Source organism: Pseudophryne corroboree, chromosome 6 (genome assembly GCF_028390025.1).
Source record: "Pseudophryne corroboree isolate aPseCor3 chromosome 6, aPseCor3.hap2, whole genome shotgun sequence".
In the NCBI taxonomy this organism is placed as follows: domain Eukaryota; kingdom Metazoa; phylum Chordata; class Amphibia; order Anura; family Myobatrachidae; genus Pseudophryne; species Pseudophryne corroboree.
The window spans coordinates 697,437,574-697,460,334 of record NC_086449.1 but is presented as its reverse complement, the minus strand read 5'-3'; the positions used below and the strand labels follow the sequence as shown (position 1 = coordinate 697,460,334).

At 47.2% G+C, this 22,761-nt stretch overlaps 1 protein-coding gene across 1 annotated transcript in view; it reads left to right on the top strand.

Annotated features, from left to right (window-relative positions):
* Positions 1 to 3,645: 3,645 nt before the first annotated feature.
* The window catches only part of HNRNPH1 (heterogeneous nuclear ribonucleoprotein H1), a 31,957-nt gene continuing 12,841 nt past the window's right edge, over positions 3,646 to 22,761 (top strand). Inside the window, exons 1-9 of the mRNA XM_063928325.1 lie at positions 3,646 to 3,722; positions 4,638 to 4,803; positions 5,087 to 5,242; positions 6,251 to 6,394; positions 7,402 to 7,540; positions 8,068 to 8,240; positions 8,403 to 8,474; positions 8,553 to 8,659; positions 21,610 to 21,745. Coding sequence (XP_063784395.1) covers positions 3,681 to 3,722; positions 4,638 to 4,803; positions 5,087 to 5,242; positions 6,251 to 6,394; positions 7,402 to 7,540; positions 8,068 to 8,240; positions 8,403 to 8,474; positions 8,553 to 8,659; positions 21,610 to 21,745 — 1,135 coding nt within the window. The 5' untranslated portion in view covers positions 3,646 to 3,680. The remainder of the gene's footprint in view (positions 3,723 to 4,637; positions 4,804 to 5,086; positions 5,243 to 6,250; positions 6,395 to 7,401; positions 7,541 to 8,067; positions 8,241 to 8,402; positions 8,475 to 8,552; positions 8,660 to 21,609; positions 21,746 to 22,761) is intronic.

The window sequence follows — 22,761 nt, the reverse complement described above, 5'->3', positions numbered from 1 at the left end:
CGGACCATTTGTCCAACCGATCCCATTGAAAGATCCTCGCATGGAACCTGCCGAAGGGAATGGCTTCGTACGATGCCACCATCTTTCCCAGGACTCGCGTGCAGTGATGCACCGACACATGTTTCGGTTTTAAGAGGTCTCTGACTAGAGTCACAAGCTCTTGAGCCTTCTCCGTCGGGAGAAACACCTTCTTCTGGTCTGTGTCCAGAATCATGCCCAGAAAGGGCAGACGCGTCGTAGGAATCAGCTGCGACTTTGGGATATTCAGAATCCAGCCATGCTGTTGCAATACTTCCTGAGAGTGCGCTACGCTGATCTGCAACTGCTCCCTCGACCTCGCCTTTATGAGGAGATCGTCCAAGTATGGGATAACTGTGACTCCTTGCTTTCTCAGGATCACCATCATTTCTGCCATTACCTTGGTAAATATTCTCGGTGCCGTGGAGAGCCCAAACGGCAACGTCTGGAATTGGTAATGACAGTCCTGTACCACAAATCTGAGGTACTCCTGATGAGGCGGATAAATGGGGACATGCAAGTAAGCATCCTTGATGTCCAGAGACACCATAAAATCCCCCTCTTCCAGGCTTGCAATGACCGCTCTGAGCGATTCCATTTTGAACTTGAATCTTTTCAGATAAATGTTCAGGGACTTTAAATTTAATATAGGCCTGACCGAACCTTCCGGTTTCGGTACCACAAACATTGTGGAATAGTATCCCTTTCCCTGTTGAAGAAGGGGAACCTTTACCACCACCTGCTGGAGAAATAGCTTGTGAATTGCCGCTACCACTACTTCCCTTTCTATGGGGGAAGCTGGCAGGGCCGATTTTAGGTAACGTTGAGGGGGCATCACCTCGAATTCCAGCTTGTATCCCTGAGACACAATCTGTATAGCCCAGGGATCCACCTGTGAGCGAACCCACTGGTGGCTGAAATGTCGGAGACGCGCCCCCACCGCTCCTGGCTCCACCCGTGGAGCCCCAGCGTCATGCGGTGGATTTAGTGGAAGCCGGGGAGGACTTCTGTTCCTGGGAACTAGCTGTAAGGTGCAGCTTTTTTCCTCTACCCCTGCCTCTAGCAAGAAAGGAAGCACCTCTGACCTTCTTGCTTCTTTGTGCGCGAAAGGACTGCATTTGGTAATACGGTGCTTTCTTAGGTTGTGAGGGAATATATGGCAAAAAGTTTGACTTCCCAGCAGTAGCTGTGGAAACCAGGTCCGAGAGACCGTCCCCAAACAATTCCTCACCCTTGTAAGGTAACACCTCCATGTGTTTTTTGGAGTCGGCATCACCTGTCCACTGCCGAGTCCACAGGACCCTCCTGGCAGAAATTGACATTGCATTAATTCTAGATCCCAATAGGCAAATGTCCCTCTGGGCATCCCTCATATATAGGACGGTGTCTTTTATATGCCCCAGGGTCAGCATAATGTCCAAGGTATCCCTGTCCAAGGTATCCATTTCCTCAGACAGATTATCTGTCCACGCTGCTACAGCACTACACATCCACACCAACGCAATTGCCGGCCTCAGTAGAGTCCCTGAATGTGTATAAACAGATTTCAGGATACTTTCCTGCTTTCTATCTGCAGGATCCTTTAGGGTGGCCGTATCCTGCGACGGCAGGGCCACCTTCTTAGATAAGCGTGTGAGAGCTTTATCTACCCTAGGGGAGGATTCCCAGCGCACCCTGTCCTCTGGCGGGAAAGGGTACGCCATAAGTAACCTTTTGGAAATCAGGACTTTCTTATCTGGGGAATCCCACGCTCTTTCACATAACTCATTTAACTCATGTGAAGGGGGAAAAGTCACCTCTTGCTTTTTCTCCCCATACATATAAACCCTCTTGTCAGGGACAGGGTTTACCTCTGATATGTCTAAAACATCCTTCATCGCTATAATCATGTAACGTATAGCTTTTGTAATTTTCGGTTGCAATTTTGCATCATCGTCGTCGACACTGGAGTCAGAATCCGTGTCGACATCTGTGTCAACCATTTTGGATAGTGGGCGCTTTTGAGACCCTGAGGGCCTCTGCGCTGTAGGATCAGGCATGGGTTGAGACCCTGACTGGCCCGAGGTATCAGCTTTATCCAACCTTTTATGTAAGGAGTTTACATTATCATTTAACACCTTCCACATATCCATCCAATCAGGTGTTGGCACCGTCGGCGGCGACACGTCAGTCAACTGCACTTGCTCTGCCTCCACATAGCCCTCTTCGTCAAACATGTCGACACACGCGTACCGACACACCACACACACAGGGGAAGCTCTAAATGAGGACAGGACCCCCACAAGGCCTTTTGGAGAGACAGAGAGAGAGTATGCCAGCACACACCCCAGCGCTATATAACCCAGGGATTACACAGTAACTTAGTGTTTACCCAGTAGCTGCTGTATTATGATTAATGCGCCTAAATTTATGTGCCCCCCCCCTCTCTTTTTTACCCTTCTACCGTGATTCTGCAGGGGAGAGCCTGGGGAGCTTCCTCTCAGCGGAGCTGTGGAAGGAAAATGGCGCTGGTGAGTGCTGAGGAAGAAGGCCCCGCCCCCTCAGCGGCGGGCTTCTGTCCCGCGATTTTTTGTAAAATAAATGGCGGGGGCTCATACATATAACAGTGTCCCACTGTCTATATGCAGCTTTCGCCAGGAGGTATCAATTGCTGCCCAGGGCGCCCCCCCCCTGCGCCCTGCACCCTACAGTGACCGGAGTGTGTGGGTTAGTGTGGGCGCAATGGCGCACAGCTGCAGTGCTGTGCGCTACCTCATGTGAAGACAGGAGTCTTCTGCCGCCGATTTCAATGTCTTCTCCGCTTCTGCCGGCTTCTGTCTTCTGGCTCTGCGAGGGGGACGGCGGCGCGGCTCCGGGAACGGACGACAAGGTCAGGTCCTGTGTTCGATCCCTCTGGAGCTAATGGTGTCCAGTAGCCTAAGAAGCGCAACCTAGCCGCAGTTAGTAGGTTTGCTTCTCTCCCCTCAGTCCCACGTAGCAGAGAGTCTGTTGCCAGCAGAAGCTCTCTGAAAAAAAAAACCTAACTAAAATACTTTCTTATTAGCAAGCTCAGGAGAGCTCACTAAAAGCACCCAGCTCTGTCCGGGCACAGATTCTAACTGAGGTCTGGAGGAGGGGCATAGAGGGAGGAGCCAGTGCACACCAGATAGTACTAAATCTTTCATTAGAGTGCCCAGTCTCCTGCGGAGCCCGTCTATTCCCCATGGTCCTTCCGGAGTCCCCAGCATCCACTAGGACGTTAGAGAAATCTCCCTGAAACTAGTTTTCAAAAGTAGGCAAGTATGAGTGTATCCCGCTGCAGAATTTTTTTACATTTTTTCTGTAGGGTGTCAGGGACACGGAGCATAGCTCCAACCCAGACACCCATGAAGCCACGCCCCCGGGCTCTGATTGGCCCGCATCTACCTCAATGCTAACGTAATGGGAACCATCAATGGGCAAAACCATCGATGGTTCCCTTACAGATGGTTGCCCACCATCGAGGTTACCCACCAATGGATAACACACCGATAGCCATTCCTAGTGTTTGTGTGAAATTGCATGCAGTTGATGGAGGGGGGCCCCAAAATGATATCTTGCTTAGGACCCCATGAGATCTAAATCCGCCTCTGCACATGCGCATTAAACAGCAGCCCGTTGCTGGCAACGGCAGCAGTAGGTGGATGGTGCTGAGGAGCAGAATGTCAGTGGACCTGGCCAGAGAGGTAAGAATAATATTAAACAAAATACGCCATTAGTAATAAATATTGTTCAAAGTAGCCCTAAAATCCGCCTTTGTGAGTCTGTGTAAGTAACTGCAGCAGAGCAGGAGTCCCATAGGGGTGTATGCTGCTGAGAGCATAGAATAGATGCTTCCACCACAGTGCTGCAACACCCGGAGAGGCACAGGCTGCACATTGTGTACATACAGTAACACACTGTGTAGACTCAGGGGAGGGGCCGGGGGGGCGAGTCTCCCGCCTCCTGCGTGTGCGCAAGCGCGGGGCGGGCACAGTAGCGCCATCAGCACGGGCACACGCAGGCAGCAGGTCCCGCCTTTTATACACAGCGTCGCGTCTCTCTCACACACACACACGGGCCCAGGAGTGATTGCTGCACCGTGACTGAGGTGAGATGCATGCAGGAGATGGGGGGGACCTTATCGTGTTCAGCTGGTGGCACTGTGCGTCCATCACCCGCCACAGCGGACAGGCCGCCCGTGTGCTCGGTATCAGCCCGGTGTCGTGTGTAGGCCGCAGGCTGTGCTCTTAGCTGTGCGGCGCCCGGCTCTCTCCCACACCTCATGGGGTCGTTATTATCGCTGTTCCGTGCTCGCTATGTTTTATTGTTACCCCTGTGAGGTGCTGCTCGGGCGGGCTGGCTGCTAGGGGACGCCGCACAGCGACCGCGTCACGTCTACGCTTTATTCCGTGCGCGAGTGTAACGGCGGGGCCGCCCGGGTGTGGTAGCGAAAGCTCGTGTATCGTGGTGTTTATACATTTGTCGAGGACCGTGCTGGGGTGTCTCGGTCCGGTGGCCGCCGGGTGTTCGGGCTGCCCATTGAGGCGCGTTGCCGCCGCCATTTTGTCTTTGTGTGACGGAATCCTTCCCCGTGGTCACGTGTTTCTCCCTCCCCGCAGCCTCCAGAGCCCCGCCCCCACCAGCCATCACAGCCGGAACCCCGCCCCCCCATCAGCCAGTCCAGCCAGAGCGAGAAGATGTCGGAAGCCGGAGAGGGCTACGTGGTGAAGATCCGGGGGCTGCCCTGGTCCTGCAATGCGGATGAGATAGAGAGCTTCTTCTCTGGTGAGTGCGGGGACCGATGTAACCTCCGGTCTCTGTAATACGACATACCTAGATATAATGTAATAGTGTGTATAGAATTGGGACCCCTGGGCTACGAGTTTCACTAGCCACGTGGGCATGTTATGGGAATAGTAACCTGCGGGGAGCCAAGTTCTGAATAAGTTTAATGATCTGAAGCAGGTTAGTGACCTTAATCCAAGGGCTTCCATGTTTTGAGCTTGAACCAGCTATCTGTATAAACTGTTTAATTAAAAAAAAATATATATTTTTTTTTTGTTCCCAGAATCCAAAATCTTAAATGGCTCTTGTGGAGTTCACTTCATCTACACCCGGGAAGGGCGGCCGAGCGGGGAGGCCTTTGTGGAGTTTGATAGTGAAGAAGACCTAAATATAGCACTGAAAAAAGACCGGGAGACCATGGGACACAGATACGTGGAAGGTACAGGCTACGTATTGGGATACTGTTACTGCCAGGCTACATGATGACCTGTTTATACTAATTGTGTCTCTGTATAACACTGGAAAGATGGTGCTATTGATGAAGGTTAAAGCCAGATCCCTACTAACATACGTGTGTGTGGACAGAAGGAATCGGTTCACATTTATGTTTCCCACAAATGCATTGCAGATGCTGGGGCCACACCAAAAACGTTTCAGTATGGATCCGGCTTTACCCATGTACTTTGCATGGATTTGGCTGTTAGGCATCACCTTGTATTAGTGATACTGGAAGCTACACTCTTTGGTGCATACAGACATTGCTTGCAGTTCACTTGCTCTGTGGAAGCACCATGGGGGCGGGGGGTACCTATGACTATAATGTAACTATAATTCGATGGTTATGTAGGTGGTTGGCTGAAATTTGTGAAGAACACAAAATTGTAAAATCCACATTATGGTGATCCAATGTAGGCTTGTTAGTATGGTGGATGAATGTGCGGCCCTGGAGCTGTTGTGTAATTACACATACCAGTGTGCCCTTCCACAATTTTTCTGTTAGAGAGTGCTAAAACTGGTAAGGCATACTGAGATGTGTAATTCCACAACAGCTCCAGGGCCGTATGTCGACCATCTCTGGTTTATTGGATGATGATCAGTAACATTCATACAGTACTGAATATAAAAATTTACATTGACAGGAAGTGAAATTATAAAATGAAACTAAAAGTAATGCATGTCAGTTCCCAAAATGATTCTCTGATTTTTGTGCGGATGCACAGGCTTCTCAGACCACGTTGTATTATCCGTAGGATAGATGTGCTATGTCAGCAGCTAATAAGCCATACAATACTCTCTGTAGCAGCCAAGAAAAGGTTGCGATTAACAGATTAAAATTTTCTTTAGAATGTTAGGTTTCAGTTGAGTTTATCGATGCAGATATCAATGTACAAATCACTTATTATAGTGGTAGGATGTTTCTTGTTTTACATGGCTTTGTATCTTGCAGTTTTCAAGTCCAACAGTGTTGAGATGGACTGGGTTCTGAAGCACACTGGTCCTAACAGTCCTGATACTGCAAATGATGGCTTTGTGCGTCTGAGAGGCTTGCCATTTGGCTGCAGCAAGGAAGAAATTGTGCAGTTTTTCTCAGGTATGTGTCACAGCTAAGGATATAATAGTTGTTCGGGGCTCTTTTTTGTAACAAGTACTTTTTGAGGTTGAGATGTTATATAAAATGATATATTATCATGTGGGGTGTTTTTTTTTTTTTTTTTTTTTTTTTTTGGTGTGTGATCACTGTGATCCCACTCGTGGCATTAATTTGTTTAAAATTTTTTTTTTTTTTTTTTTTCTTGGTGGACAACTGTCTCATAGCAGTAACATCCCAAATGGCTTTTTTTTGTCTTCCCACAAACAATTTGTTTTGAACCTCAAATCTCAAATTACTTGTAGAGCACAGAGGTTCAGGTTCATTTGCACATGAAATTGTGTATGGCTTCTACAAAACCTTGCTTATTTTTGCAGTGTGAACAAAAAACAGTTTTCTTTATCTGAATTCCTGTAAGTGCACACAGCAGTAATTCAGATCTTTTCATTTAATGTAAACCTTATCCTTATACGCTTGTTGTGCCCAATTAGACTGGGTTTATCCCATGTATAGCTGCTAAACCCATCTAAACTCATGGTCAGGGTGCCCAAACAGCTGTGGGGGCTCCCGAACCATGGAAACTTTGCCCTTATCACCAACTCAAAATGTCCTCGTCAACCGTGTGGCACACGTGCCCGATGGAGCAACAATTGAATTGCTTTCTTGGGTGTCATCAAGTAGTGGCAGCTATGGAAGAAACAGTTGAATCGCACCCTTAGAGAAGAGCGCTTCTGCCTTAAAGAATACTATTGAATTTTTTTTTTGTTTTTTAGGCCTGTGATCCTATATTGAAATGTGTCTTAATGTATGTGCATTTTATTTTTTTTTTATTTTTATCCCCTCCTTTTTAGATCATTGGTTAACATGTTTATTTACTGCCGTATGATTTCTGGTGTATGAAAAAAAAAAAAAATCAAACAAAAACAAACAAACCGAAAAAGATGTCTTGTCTGGGCTTGTAAATTTTTAATGTTAACCCCCCACTGGGGTTATTTGTCCTTGGGTTGAAGGGTTGGAAATCGTGCCAAATGGGATAACATTGCCGGTGGACTTCCAGGGGAGGAGTACGGGGGAGGCCTTCGTGCAGTTTGCTTCACAGGAAATAGCTGAAAAGGCTCTAAAGAAACACAAGGAGAGAATAGGGCACAGGTGGGGATGGATGGTTGGATGTCACTTTTCTTATGGTATAGTTGCATATCATTAACAAAGAATATTCGCCTAGTTAATGTTAATCTATAAGACCTGTAAGTTAAAGCACTAAAGTGGATTCAGACTGGCTTAAAATGTATTCTAGGATTAGTATTGCCATAAGAAAATGTGATGCTTTAACTGTTTTTGTTTACTTCTAATGTGTATGGTATAAAATATAAATTGATCACTAGACACAACGCTTCTTTGCACATATGGTTTAAATGCTGTATACAGACTGAAAAAAAAAAAAAAATATTCTACTTGTGCGTTAACGTTCATTATATAAGTGGATGACATACCACGTAGACAGACCACACAATCCACAAGGTTGATTTAATAGTAGTATAACTGTTAGGCTTTAATAAATAAGAGAATTGTAATGAAATTTCGCAGTTCCCATAAACTAATGGCTTAGTGTTCTTAGGGAGTATGTATGGTCTTTGTACTTATTTAAATTACTTATATTTTTTTCATTACCCTTTTAGATACATAGAGATTTTTAAGAGCAGTCGTGCAGAGGTTCGTACACACTATGATCCTCCCAGGAAGCAATTTGGTATGCAACGCCCAGGCCCCTATGACAGACCAGGTGTTGGAAGAGGTTACAATAACATGGGAAGAGGGTTTGACCGTATGAGGCGTGGTGCTTATGGAGGAGGTAAGTCTCTGTGCTTAATGCAGGTTTGTCCCCCGTCCTGCATGTTTACTGCGTAGAAGGGAAGGCTCTTCCTGAAACTTTTCCCAATTGTATGAGTCTAAAACCTTCACCACAAAGTTTTGTATCATAACTGTACAAAAACCTACGTTTTCTCTTTTGCAGGCTACAGTGGCTATGAGGAGTATAATGGATATAATGAATATTCTTTTGGAACAGACCAGAGGTTTGCAAGAGGTATACAAGCGTTCCTGTTCTAGCTTTGTCTTGTGAGATGTGGTGTTCTCTTGACCTGACTGTGGTTTCCCCCCACAGTGTCTGACCAAAGGTATGGTGATGGCAGTAGTTTTCAGAGCACGACTGGGCACTGTGTACATATGAGAGGTCTCCCTTATAGGGCAACAGAAACTGACATCTATACTGTGAGTACACTTCTACTATCACAACTTTATATGTATTGCTCTTCTCCACTGAAGTGCTCTGATAACTTGCCTATGGGGGTCTTCCGAGTTGTTAGTTCGTTATTTTTTTGTCGCAACGGAGCGATTAGTCGCTAATGCGCATGCGCAATGTCCGCAGTGCGACTGCGCCAAGTAAATTTGCTATGCAGTTAGGTATTTTACTCACGGCATTACGAGGTTTTTTTCTTCGTTCTGGTGATCGAAATGTAATTGACAGGAAGTGGGTGTTTCTGGGCGGAAACAGGCCGTTTCATGGGTGTGTGCGAAAAACGCTATAGTTTCTGGGAAAAACGCGGGAGTGGCTGGAGAAACGGAGGAGTGTCTGGGCGAACGCTGGATGTGTTTGTGACGTCAAACCAGGAACGAAACTGACTGAACTGATCGCAGATGCCGAGTAAGTGTGGAGCTACTCAGAAACTGCTAAGAAGTGTCTATTCGCAATTCTGCTAATCTTTCGTTCGCAATTTTGATAAGCTAAGATTCACTCCCAGTAGGCGGCGGCTTACCGTGGGCAAAGCTGCTAAAAGCAGCTTGCGAGCGAACAACTCTGAATGACCCCCTATATGCGTTCAGTAACTACAGGTCTTTGGTGTGGCCACTATGCTAAATAACTTAATGATTTTCTGGGGCAGAGCATATACTCCTAATGCAGCTTGAGAGAGGTAGGGTCAGGGGAAACTTGAGGGGAATAATGACTTTGCAGAAAGTGTAGTGAAATAGCCTCCCGTCAGAGGTGGTAGAGGCTAAGATGGCAATTTTAATCCTGCTTGGGATAGTCCTAAATATTTTCCTACAAAGAAATAAGGATCTACTTGGGTTTGAGGTAATATGGTTAAACAGGGGCACATTAGATGGGCCCAAGTTTTTTTTCGTCAAATCTAGGTTTAGCAAGAACTGTGGTGACATAGCCATCATTTGTAGTAAAGAAGTAGTGTCAAGTGTATTCCTATGGGGGATTAGCACATGCAAAACAGTCCAGTGTTTGGACTGTTTGCCATTTCTCTGTAAGACTAAGTGGAATATCCTTAAATTGGTCGCACCACTGTCTATGCAGTGTATATGGGACATGATTATTAAAGAATATTTGCAGGAGATCAACTGAATGTAGTTTTTGAGTAACAGCAAATACCTTTGCATAAATGCCAATTTCTCTATCGTCCTAGTGGATGCTGGGGTTCCTGAAAGGACCATGGGGAATAGCGGCTCCGCAGGAGACAGGGCACAAAAGTAAAGCTTTCCGATCAGGTGGTGTGCACTGGCTCCTCCCCCTATGACCCTCCTCCAAGCCAGTTAGATTTTTGTGCCCGGCCGAGAAGGGTGCAATCTAGGTGGCTCTCCTAAAGAGCTGCTTAGAAAAGTTTAGCTTAGGTTTTTTATTTTACAGTGAGTCCTGCTGGCAACAGGATCACTGCAACGAGGGACTTAGGGGAGAAGAAGTGAACTCACCTGCGTGCAGGATGGATTGGCTTCTTGGCTACTGGACATCAGCTCCAGAGGGACGATCACAGGTACAGCCTGGATGGTCACCGGAGCCTTGCCGCCGGCCCCCTTGCAGATGCTGAAGTAAGAAGAGGTCCAGAATCGGCGGCAGAAGACTCCTCAGTCTTCTAAAGGTAGCGCACAGCACTGCAGCTGTACGCCATTTTCCTCTCAGCACACTTCACACGGCAGTCACTGAGGGTGCAGGGCGCTGGGAGGGGGGCGCCCTGGGAGGCAAATGAATACCTATTTTGGCTAAAAATACCTCACATATAGCCTCCGGAGGCTATATGGAGATATTTAACCCCTGCCAGAATCCGTTAAGAGCGGGAGACGAGGCTGCCGAAAAAGGGGCGGGGCCTATCTCCTCAGCACACAGCGCCATTTTCCCTCACAGAAAGGCTGGAGGGAAGGCTCCCAGGCTCTCCCCTGCACTGCACTACAGAAACAGGGTTAAAACAGAGAGGGGGGGCACTAATTTGGCGTTAGAAATATATAAAAAAGATGCTATAAGTTAAAACACTTATATAAGGTTGTCCCTATATAATTATAGCGTTTTTGGTGTGTGCTGGCAAACTCTCCCTCTGTCTCTCCAAAGGGCTAGTGGGTCCTGTCCTCTATCAGAGCATTCCCTGTGTGTGTGCTGTGTGTCGGTACGTGTGTGTCGACATGTAGGAGGACGATGTTGGTGAGGAGGCGGAGCAATTGCCTGTAATGGTGATGTCACTCTCTAGGGAGTCGACACCGGAATGGATGGCTTATTTAGGGAATTACGTGATAATGTCAACACGCTGCAAGGTCGGTTGACGACATGAGACGGCCGACAAACAATTAGTACCGGTCCAGACGTCTCAAAAACACCGTCAGGGGTTTTAAAACGCCCGTTTACTTTAGTCGGTCGATACAGACAGGGACACTGAATCCAGTGTCGACGGTGAATAAACAAACGTATTCCTTATTAGGGCCACACGTTAAAGGCAATGAAGGAGGTGTTACATATTTCTGATACTACAAGTACCACAAAAGAGGGTATTATGTGGGATGTGAAAAAACTACCATAGTTTTTCCTGAATCAGAAAAATTAAATAAAGTGTGTGATGATGCGTGGGTTCCCCCCGATAGAAAATTATGGGCGGTATACCCTTTCCCGCCAGAAGTTAGGGCGCGTTGGGAAACACCCCTTAGGGTGGATAAGGCGCTCACACGCTTATCAAAACAAGTGGCGGTACCGTCTATAGATAGGGCCGTCCTCAAGGACCAGCTGACAGGAGGCTGGAAAATATCATAAAAAGTATATACACACATACTGGTGTTATACTGCGACCAGCGATCGCCTCAGCCTGGATGTGCAGAGCTGGGGTGGCTTGGTCGGATTCCCTGACTAAAAATATTGATACCCTTGACAGGGACAGTATTTTATTGACTATAGAGCATTTAAAGGATGCATTTCTATATATGCGAGATGCACAGAGGGATATTTGCACTCTGGCATCAAGAGTAAATGCGATGTCCATAACTGCCAGAAGATGTTATGGACACGACAGTGGTCAGGTGATGCAGATTCCAAACGGCACAAAGGTGTATTGCCGTATAAAGGAAGAGGAGTTATTTGGGGTCGGTCCATCGGACCTGGTGGCCACGGCAACTGCTGGAAAATCCACCGTTTTTACCCTAAGTCACATCTCTGCAGAAAAAGACACCGTCTTTTCAACCTCAGTCCTTTCGTCCCTATAAGATCATATCTGCCCAGGGATAGAAGAAAGGGAAGAAGACTGCAGCAGGCAGCCCATTCCCAGGAACAGAAGCGTTCCACCGCTTCTGACAAGTTCTCAGCATGGCGCTGAGACCGTACAGGACCCCTGGATCCTTCAAGTAGTATCCCAGGGGTACAGATTGGAATGTCGAGACGTTTCCCCTTCGCAGGCTCCTGAAGTCTGCTTTACCAAGGTCTCCCTCCGACAAGGAGGCAGTATGGGAAAAAATTCACAAGCTGTATTCCCAGCAGGTGAAAATTAAATTACCCCTCCTACTACAAGAAAAGGGGTATTATTCCACACTATATTGTGGTACTGAAGCCAGAAGGCTAGGTGAGACTTATTCTAAAAAAAAAAAAAAAAAAAAAAAATTTTTGAACACTTACAAAGGTTCAAATCAAGATGGAGTCACTCAGAGCAGTGATAACGAACCAGGAAGAAGGGGACTATATAGTGTCCCGGGACATCAGGGATGCTTACCTCTATGTCCCAAATTTGCCCTTCTCACTAAGGGTACCTCAGGTTCGTGGTGCAGAACTGTCACTATCAGTTTCAGACGCTGCCGTTTGGATTGTCCACGGCACCCCGGGTCTTTACCAAGGTAATGGCCGAAATGATGATTCTTCTTCGAAGAAAAGGCGTCTTAATTATCCCTTACTTGGACGATCTCCTGATAAGGGCATAGTCCAGGGAACAGTTGGAGGTCGGAGTAGCACTATCTAGGATACTGCTACAACAGCACGGGTGGATTCTAAATATTCCAAAATCGCAGCTGATCCCGACGACACGTCTGCTGTGCCTAGGGATGATTCTGGACACAGTCCAGAAAAAGGTGTTTCTCCCGGAAGAGAAAGCCAGGGAGTTATCCGAGCTAGTCAGGAACCTCCTAAAAACAGTGCATCATTGCACAAGGGTCCTGGTAAAAATGGTGGCTTCCTACGAAGCAATTCCATTCGGCAGATTTCACGCAAGAACTTTTCAGTGGGATCTGCTGGACAAATGGTCCGGATCGCATCTTCAGATGCATCAGCGGATAACCCTATATCCAAGGACAAGGGTGTCTCTCCTGTGGTGGTTACAGAGTGCTCATCTTCTAGAGGGCCGCAGATTCGGCATTCAGGATTGGATGCTGGTGACCACGGAGCCCAGCCCGAGAGGCTGGGGAGCAGTCACACAAGGAAAAAATTTCCAGGGAGTGTGATCAAGTCTGGAGACTTTTCTCCACATAAATATACTGGAGCTAAGGGTAAATTTATAATGTTCTAAGCTTAGCAAGACCTCTGCTTCAAGGTCAGCCGGTATTGATCCAGTGGGAAAAACATCACGGCAGTCGCCCACGTAAACAGACAGGGCGACACAAGAAGCAGGAGGGCAATGGCAAAAACTGCAAGGACTTTACGCTGGGCGGAAAATCATGTGATAACACTGTCAGCAGTGTTTCATCCCGGGAATGGAAACTGGGAAGCAGACTTCCTCAGCAGGCACGGCCTCCACCCGGGAGAGTGGAAACTTCATCGGGAAGTTTTTTCCACATGATTGTAAACCGTTGGGAAATACCAAAGGTGGACATGATGGCGTCCCGTCTGAACAAAAAACGGGACAGGTATTGCGCCAGGTCAAGAGACCCTCAGGCAATAGCTGTGGACGTTCTGGTAACACCGTGGGTGTACCAGTCGGTGTATGTGTTCCCTCCTCTGCTTCTCATACCTAAGGTGCTGAGAATTATAAGACGTAGAGGAGTAAGAACTATACTCATGGCTCCGGATTGGCCAAGAAGAACTTGGTACCCGGAACTTCAAGAGATGCTTACAGAGGTCTTATGTCCTCTGCCGCTAAGAAGGGACTTGCTTCAGCAAGTACCATGTCTGTTCCAAGACTTACCGCAGCTGCGTTTGTCGGCATGGCGGTGGAAAGCCGGATCCTAAGGGAAAAAGGCATTCCGGAAGAGGTCATTCCTACCCTGGTCAAAGCCAGAAAGGAGGTGACCGCACAACATTATCACCACATGTGGCGAAAATAAGTTGCGTGGTGTGAGGCCAGGAAGGCCCCACAAAGAAATTTCAACTCGGTCGTTTCCTGCATTTCCTGCAAACAGGAGTGTCTATGGGCCTCAAATTGGGGTCCATTAAGGTTCAAATTTCGGCCCTGTCGATTTTCTTCCAGAAAGAATTGGCTTCAGTTCCTGAAGTCCAGAAGTTTGTCAAGGGAGTATTGCATATACAAACCCCTTTTGTGCCTCCAGTGGCACTGTGGGATCTCAACGTAGTTCTGGGATTCCTCAAATCACATTGGTTTAAAACCAGTCAAATCTGTGGATTTGAAGCATCTCACATGAAAAGTGACCATGCTCTTGGCCCTGGCCTGGACCAGGCGAGTGTCAAATTGGTGGTTTTTTTCTCAAAAAAGCCCATATCTGTTTGTCCATTCGGACAGGGCTGAGCTGCGGACTCGTCCCCAGTTCTCTCCCTAAGGTGGTGTCAGTGTTTCACCTGAACCAGCTTATGGTGGTGCCTTGCACCTACTAGGGACTTGGAGGACTCCAAGTTGCTAGATGTTGTCAGGGCCCTGAAAATATGTTCCAGGACGGCTGGAGTCAGGAAAACTGACTTGCTGTTATCCTGTATGCACCCAACAAACTGGGTGCTCTTGCTTCTAAGCAGACTATTGCTAGTTGGATGTGTAATACAATTCAGCTTGCACATTCTGTGGCAGGCCTGCCACAGCCAAAATATGTAAATGCCCATTCCACAAGGAAGGTGGGCTCATCTTGGGCGGCTGCCCGAGGGGTCTCGGCTTTACAACTTTGCCGAGCAGCTACTTGGTCAGGGGCAAACACGTTTGCTAAATTCTACAAATTTGATACCCTGGCTAAGGAGGACCTGGAGTTCTCTCATTCGGTGCTGCAGAGTCATCCGCACTCTCCCGCCCGTTTGGGAGCTTTGGTATAATCCCCATGGTCCTTTCAGGAACCCCAGCATCCACTAGGACGATAGAGAAAATAAGAATTTACTTACCGATAATTCTATTTCTCGGAGTCCGTAGTGGATGCTGGGCGCCCATCCCAAGTGCGGATTATCTGCAATACTTGTACATAGTTACAAAAATCGGGTTATTATTGTTGTGAGCCATCTTTTCAGAGGCTCCGCTGTTATCATACTGTTAACTGGGTTTAGATCACAAGTTGTACGGTGTGATTGGTGTGGCTGGTATGAGTCTTACCCGGGATTCAAAATTCCTCCCTTATTGTGTACGCTCGTCCGGGCACAGTATCTAACTGGCTTGGAGGAGGGTCATAGGGGGAGGAGCCAGTGCACACCACCTGATCGGAAAGCTTTACTTTTGTGCCCTGTCTCCTGCGGAGCCGCTATTCCCCATGGTCCTTTCAGGAACCCCAGCATCCACTACGGACTCCGAGAAATAGAATTATCGGTAAGTAAATTCTTATTTTCTCTAACGTCCTAAGTGGATGCTGGGGACTCCGTAAGGACAATGGGGATTAGCGGCTCCGCAGGAGACTGGGCACAAAAGTAAAGCTTTAGAACTACCTGGTGTGCACTGGCTCCTCCCCCTATGACCCTCCTCCAAGCCTCAGTTAGATTTCTGTGCCCGAACGAGAAGGGTGCACACTAGGTGGCTCTCCTGAGCAGCTTAGTGAAAAGTTTAGTTTTAGGTTTTTTATTTTCAGTGAGACCTGCTGGCAACATGCTCACTGCATCGAGGGACTAAGGGGAGAAGAAGCGAACTCACCTGCGTGCAGAGTGGACTGGGCTTCTTAGGCTACTGGACATTAGCTCCAGAGGGACGATCGCAGGCCCAGCCATGGATGGGTCCCAGAGCCGCGCCGCCGGCCCCCTTACAGAGCCAGAAGACAGAAGAGGTCCGGAAAATCGGCGGCAGAAGACGTCCTGTCTTCAACAAGGTAGCGCACAGCACTGCAGCTGTGCGCCATTGCTCTCCGCACACTTCACACTCCGGTCACTGAGGGTGCAGGGCGCTGGGGGGGGGCGCCCTGAGACGCAATAAAAACACCTTGGATGGAAAAAAATGCATCACATATAGCTCCTGGGCTATATGGATGCATTTAACCCCTGCCAGAATACTTAGAAAAACGGGAGATAGGCTCCGCCCCCTTATCGGCTGCCTTATCTCCTCAGCACACTGGCGCCATTTTCCCTCACAGCTCCGTTGGAGGGAAGCTCCACTACAGTACAGAAAGGGTTAAAAAAGAGAGGGGGGCCACTAATTACGCGCAGTATAAAAGATACAGCAGCTATAAGGGGAAAAACACTTATATAAGGTTATCCCTGTGTGTGTGTGTATGTATGTATGTATATATATATATATATATATATATATATATATATATATATATATATATATATACACACACATATATACACACACATATATATATATATATATATATATATATATATATATGTGTGTGTATATATGTGTGTGTATATATATATATATATATATATATATATAGCGCTCTGGTGTGTGCTGGCAAACTCTCCCTCTGTCTCCCCAAAGGGCTAGTGGGGTCCTGTCCTCTATCAGAGCATTCCCTGTGTGTGTGCTGTATGTCGGTACGTTTGTGTCGACATGTATGAGGAGAAAAATGATGTGGAGACGGAGCACATTGCCTGTAATAGTGATGTCACCCCCTAGGGGGTCGACACCTGAGTGGATGAACTGTTGGAAGGAATTACGTGACCGTGTCAGCTCTGTATAAAAGACAGTGGTTGACATGAGACAGCCGGCTACTCAGCTTGTGCCTGTCCAGACGTCTCATAGGCCGTTAGGGGCTCTAAAGCGCCCGTTACCTCAGATGGCAGATATAGACGCCGACACGGATACTGACTCCAGTGTCGACGGTGAAGAGACAAATGTGACTTCCAGTAGGGCCACACGTTACATGATGGAGGCAATGAAAAATGTTTTACACATTTCTGATAATACGAGTACCACCAAAAAGGGGTATTATGTTCGGTGAGGAAAAACTACCTGTAGTTTTCCTGAATCTGAGAAATTAAATGAAGTGTGTGATGATGCGTGGGTTTCCCCCGATAACAACTGATTTCTAAAATGTTATTTGCATTATATCCTTTCCCGCCAGAGGTTAGGGTGCGTTGGGAAACACCCCCTAGGGTGGATAAAGCGCTCACACACTTGTAAGGGCTCTACCCTCTCCTGAGATGGCTGCCCTTAAGGATCCTGCTGATAGAAAGCAGGAGGGTATCCTAAAATGTATTTACACACATACTGGTGTTATACTGCGACCAGCAATCGCCTCAGCCTGGATGTGCAGTGCTGGGTTGGCGTGGTCGGATTCCCTGACTGAAAATATTGATACCCTAGATAGGGACAGTATATTTTTGCCTATAGATCATTTAAAAGATGCATTTCTATATATGCGTGATACACAGCGGAATATTTGCCGACTGGCATCAAGTCTAAGTGCGTTGTCCATTTCTACCAGTAGAGGGTTATGGACACGACAGTGGTCAGGTGATGCGGATTTCAAACGGCATTTGGAAGTATTGCCTTATTAAGGGGAGGAGTTATTTGGGGTCGGTCTTTCAGACCTGGTGGCCACGGCAACAGCTGGGAAATCCACGTTTGTACCCCATGTCGCCTCTCAACATGAGAAGACGCCGTATTATCAGGCGCAGTCTTTTTGTGGACAAGCGGGCAAAAGGTTCCTCATTTCTGCCCGTGACAGAGGGAGAGAAAAAAAGGCTGCAGAAATCAGCCAGTTCCCAGGAACAGAAACCCTCTCCCGCCTCTGCCAAGCCCTCAGTATGACGCTGGGGCTTTACAAGCAGAATCAGGCACGGTGGGGGACCCGTCTCAATGAATTTCAGCGCGCAGTGGGCTCACTCGCAAGTAGACCCCTGGATCCTTAAGGTGATATCTCAGGGGTACAAATTGGAATTCGAGACGTCTCCCCCTCGCCGTTTCCTAAAATCGGCTTTACCGATGTCTCCTTCTGACAGGGAGACAGTTTTGGAAGCCATTCACAAGCTGTATTCCCAGCAGGTGATAATCAAGGTACCCCTCCTGCAACAGGGAACGGGGTATTATTCCACACTGTTGTGGTACCGAAGCCGGACGGCTCGGTGAGACCGATTCTAAATCTAAAATCTTTGAACACTTACATACAGAGGTTCAAATTCAAGATTGAGTCACTCAGAGCAGTGATTGCGAACCTGGAAGAAAGGGACTACATGATGTCTCGGGACATCAAGGATGCTTACCTTCATGTCCAAATTTACCCTTCTCACCAAGGGTACCTCAGGTTTATGGTACAGAACTGTCACTATCAGTTCAGACGCTGCCGTATGGATGGTCCACGGCACCCCGGGTCTTTACCAAGGTAATGGCCGAAATGATGATATTCCTTCGAAGGAAGGGAATTTTAGTTATCCCTTACTTGGACGATTCCCTGATAAGGGTAAGATCCAGGGAACAGTTGGAGGTCGGTGTAGCACTCTCAGGTAGTGTTGCGGCAGCACGATTGGATTCTCAATATTCCAAAATCGCAGCTGGTTCCGACGACTCGTCTTCTGTTCCTAGGGATGATCCTGGACACAGTCCAGAAAAAGGTGTTTCTCCCGGAGGAGAAAGCCAGGGAGTTATCCGAGCTAGTCAGGAACCTCCTAAAACCGAGCCAAGTCTCAGTGCATCAATGCACAAGGGTTCTGGGTAAAATGGTGGCTTCCTATGAAGCAATCCCATTCGGCAGATTCCACGCAAGAACTTTCCAGTGGGACCTGCTGGACAAATGGTCCGAGTCGCATCTTCAGATGCATCAGTGGATAACCCTGTCACCAAGAACAAGGGTGTCCCTCCTGTGTTGGTTGCAGAGTGCTCATCTTCTAGAGGGCCGCAGATTCGGCATTCAGGACTGGGTCCTGGTGACCACGGATGCCAGCCTGCGAGGCTGGGGAGCAGTCACACAGGGAAGGAATTTCCAGGGCTTATGGTCAAGCCTGGAGACATCACTTCACATAAATATCCTGAAGCTAAGGGCCATTTACAATGCTCTAAGCTTAGCAAGACCTCTGCTTCAAGGTCAGCCGGTGTTGATCCAGTCGGACAACATCACGGCAGTCACCCACGTAAACAGACAGGGTGGCACTAGAAGCAGGAGGGCAATGGCAGAAGCTGCAAGGATTCTTCGCTGGGCGGAAAATCATGTGATAGCACTGTCAGCAATTCCGGAAGCAGACTTCCTCAGCAGACACGACCTCCACCCGGGAGAGTGGGGACTTCACCCAGAAGTCTTCCACATGATTATAAACCGTTGGGAAAAACTCGACAGGTATTGCGCCAGGTCAAGGGACCCTCAGGCAATAGCTGTAGACGCTCTGGTAACACCGTGGGTGTACCAGTCAGTGTATGTGTTCCCTCATCTGCCTCTCATACCCAAGGTACTGAGATTGATAAGATGGAGAGGAATAAGCACTATATTCGTGGCTCCGGATTGGCCAAGAAGGACTTGGTAACCGGAACTTCAAGAGATGCTCACGGAGGATCCGTGGCCTCTACCTCTAAGAAGGGACCTGCTCCAGCAAGGACCCTGTCTGTTCCAAGACTTACCGCGGCTGCGTTTGACGGCATGGCGGTTGAACGCCAGATCCTGAAGGAAAAAAGGCATTCCGGATGAAGTCATCCCTATCCTGATCAAAGCCAGGAAGGATGTAACCGCAAAACATTATCACCGCATTTGGCGAAAATATGTTGCGTGGTGCGAGGCCAGTAAGGCCCGACGGAGGAAATTCATCTGGGTCGATTCCTACATTTCCTGCAAACAGGAGTGTCTATGGGCCTGAAATTGGGGTCCATTAAGGTTCAAATTTCGGCCCTGTCAATTTTCTTCCAAAAAGAACTAGCTTCAGTCCCTGAAGTTCAGACGTTGTAAAAGGGGTACTGCATATACAGCCTCCTTTTGTGCCTCCAGTCGCACCTTGGGATCTCAATGTAGTTTTTGGGTTCCAAAAGTCACATTGGTTTGAACCACTTAAATCTGTGGAGTTAAAATATCTCACATGGAAAGTGGTCATGCTGTTGGCCCTGGCCTGGGCCAGGCGCGTGTCAGAATTGGCGGCTTTATCCTGTAAAAGCCCTTATCTGATTTTCCATTCGGACAGGGCGGAATTGAGGACTCGTCCTCAGTTTCTCCCTAAGGTGGTTTCAGCGTTTCACCTGAACCAACCTATTGTGGTGCCTGCGGCTACTAGGGACTTGGAGGACTTCAAGTTGCTAGACGTTGTCAGGGCCCTGAAAATATATATTTCCAGGACGGCTGGAGTCAGAAAATCTGACTCGCTGTTTATCCTGTATGCACCCAACAAGCTGGGTGCTCCTGCTTCTAAGCAGACTATTGCTCGTTGGATTTGTAGTACAATTCAGCTTGCACATTCTGTGGCAGGCCTGCCACAGACAAAAATCTATAAATGCCCACTCCACAAGGAAGATGGGCTCATCTTGGGCGGTTGCCCGAGGGGTCTCGGCTTTACAACTTTGCCGAGCAGCTACTTGGTCAGGAGCAAATACGTTTGTAAAATTCTACAAAATTGATACCCTGACTGAGGAGGACCTGGAGTTCTCTCATTTGGTGCTGCAGAGTCATCCGCACTCTCCCGCCCGTTTGGGAGGTTTGGTATAATCCCCATGGTCCTTACGGAGTCCCCAGCATCCACTTAGGACGTTAGAGAAAATAAGAATTTACTTACCGATAATTCTATTTCTCGTAGTCCGTAGTGGATGCTGGGCGCCCATCCCAAGTGCGGATTGTCTGCAATACTGGTACATAGTTATTGTTACCAAAAAATCGGGTTATTGCTGTAGTGAGCCATCTTTTCTAGAGGCTCCTCTGTTATCATGCTGTTAACTGGGTTTAGATCACGAGTTGTACGGTGTGATTGGTGTGGCTGGTATGAGTCTTACCCGGGATTCAAAATCCTTCCTTATTGTGTACGCTCATCCGGGCACAGTGTCCTAACTGAGGCTTGGAGGAGGGTCATAGGGGGAGGAGCCAGTGCACACCAGGTAGTTCTAAAGCTTTACTTTTGTGCCCAGTCTCCTGCGGAGCCGCTAATCCCCATGGTCCTTACGGAGTCCCCAGCATCCACTACGGACTACGAGAAATAGAATTATCGGTAAGTAAATTCTTATTTTATCTTTGCATATCTGAGTTTTTTCATCCAGTAGCCACCGCTGTCTTCCAATGGTGTAGCCTATTGGCTTCAGATCATAATAGTTACTGGGAGAGTTTGTGAATATTGGGTCATGCTGGTGATCTTTGTCATTAAAAAAATAATAAAATAAAAAATTGAGTCTAAAACTCAATAGGCCCCTGAATGTGAAACGTGTAACTTGTGATTCTAATGTAATCTGCTAAATGCTGACTGGTCAACTATCTGCAAAATACAATTACCTTCAAAACCGCTATGTAAACAAGTAAATCTGACATGGCTTATGTGGCTGTGCATAATGTTGAGGCAGTTACAGCTATTCAGGTACTTGTTACAGCTGTTCTGAATTTCTGAAGAAGAAAAAAATAATTCTCCACATTAAACTATGGTTTAGCTGTTTTTAAGTTTTTATGTCGCCTGCTGCTCATTTGTGTGTGCTTAAAGTTTTTTTTTTTTTTTTTTGTGGGTTTAGTTCTTTTCTCCTTTAAATCCGGTGAGAGTTCACATTGAAATTGGAGCAGATGGCAGGGTAACGGGAGAAGCCGATGTTGAATTTGCAACTCATGAGGATGCTGTGGCTGCAATGTCTAAAGACAAAGCTAATATGCGTAAGAAAACTTAATACCATAGTCTGCAACTATAAAATGTCTTGTGACGTCCTTTGCTTTTGTTTTGGAAGTAATTGGTTAAGAATGTAGGTTAGTCTGTAGAGATAAAACACATTGCCAGTGAATGATTAAAAACATAGCAGCTTCTGTGCATTGCAGTAACACTTACACTCCTCCCTTAGGTATTGCACGAACGTGTTCACATAGAGGCCATTTCCAAAATGTTCAAAGGACACTACATACCAGCTTAGAAATGTATACACAGTATGAAAGCACAGGACAGCTGAGTATACTAAGAGCCCCATCTCCCCTTCTTGAGCCAGTAGTAGTCCTTTTTCAAGTTGCTAAGTGGGCTCAACTGCAATTTGTGTACATCCTTGTATTTTTAATCTTTAAAATAAATGATTTATTACAAAATACACTCCCAGATGCTGCACAAACCATTTCAGCTTTATAACACTGTTACAACCCCTATATAAACCAGGACCGTGGAGCAAGCTAAAAGCTGAAATGTCAAACAGCAGGAGAACACTCGGCAAAATGACACATGCAGGCATGCTCAAAGCAAACTAAGACCAAAATCTTATTGGGCACCTGTGTTTCAACTACAGAGATACCACTGATATCACATAGGCTGCAGATAAATGGGCTGCCTGTTGGGTAGGGATGCAGTGTAATCTGGGGGGGGGGGGGGGGGGGGGGGTAAATGAGACAGGAGGTAAGAGGAGCAAAGTCTTGTGGAAGAGTTGGGGGGAGAATGTGTGAGCAGTGTAGTCGAGACAGAAGGAACTATATGTACGAAGACCATTGTGTGGGCATTTATGATGTAGTGAAGCTTTGTTACAGGGGTGCGGCTACCTGCCAGCCATATTAATGCCTTTATGGCACAGGTGCTTTTTAGCTAAAAGTTGCCAATGGTTAAATCACCATCTACTTTGTTCCGTTTCTCTAGTTACATTCTCAAGTGTTTTGCTAGGACTCACAATATGTGTAAAATTATTTTATCACATCTTACA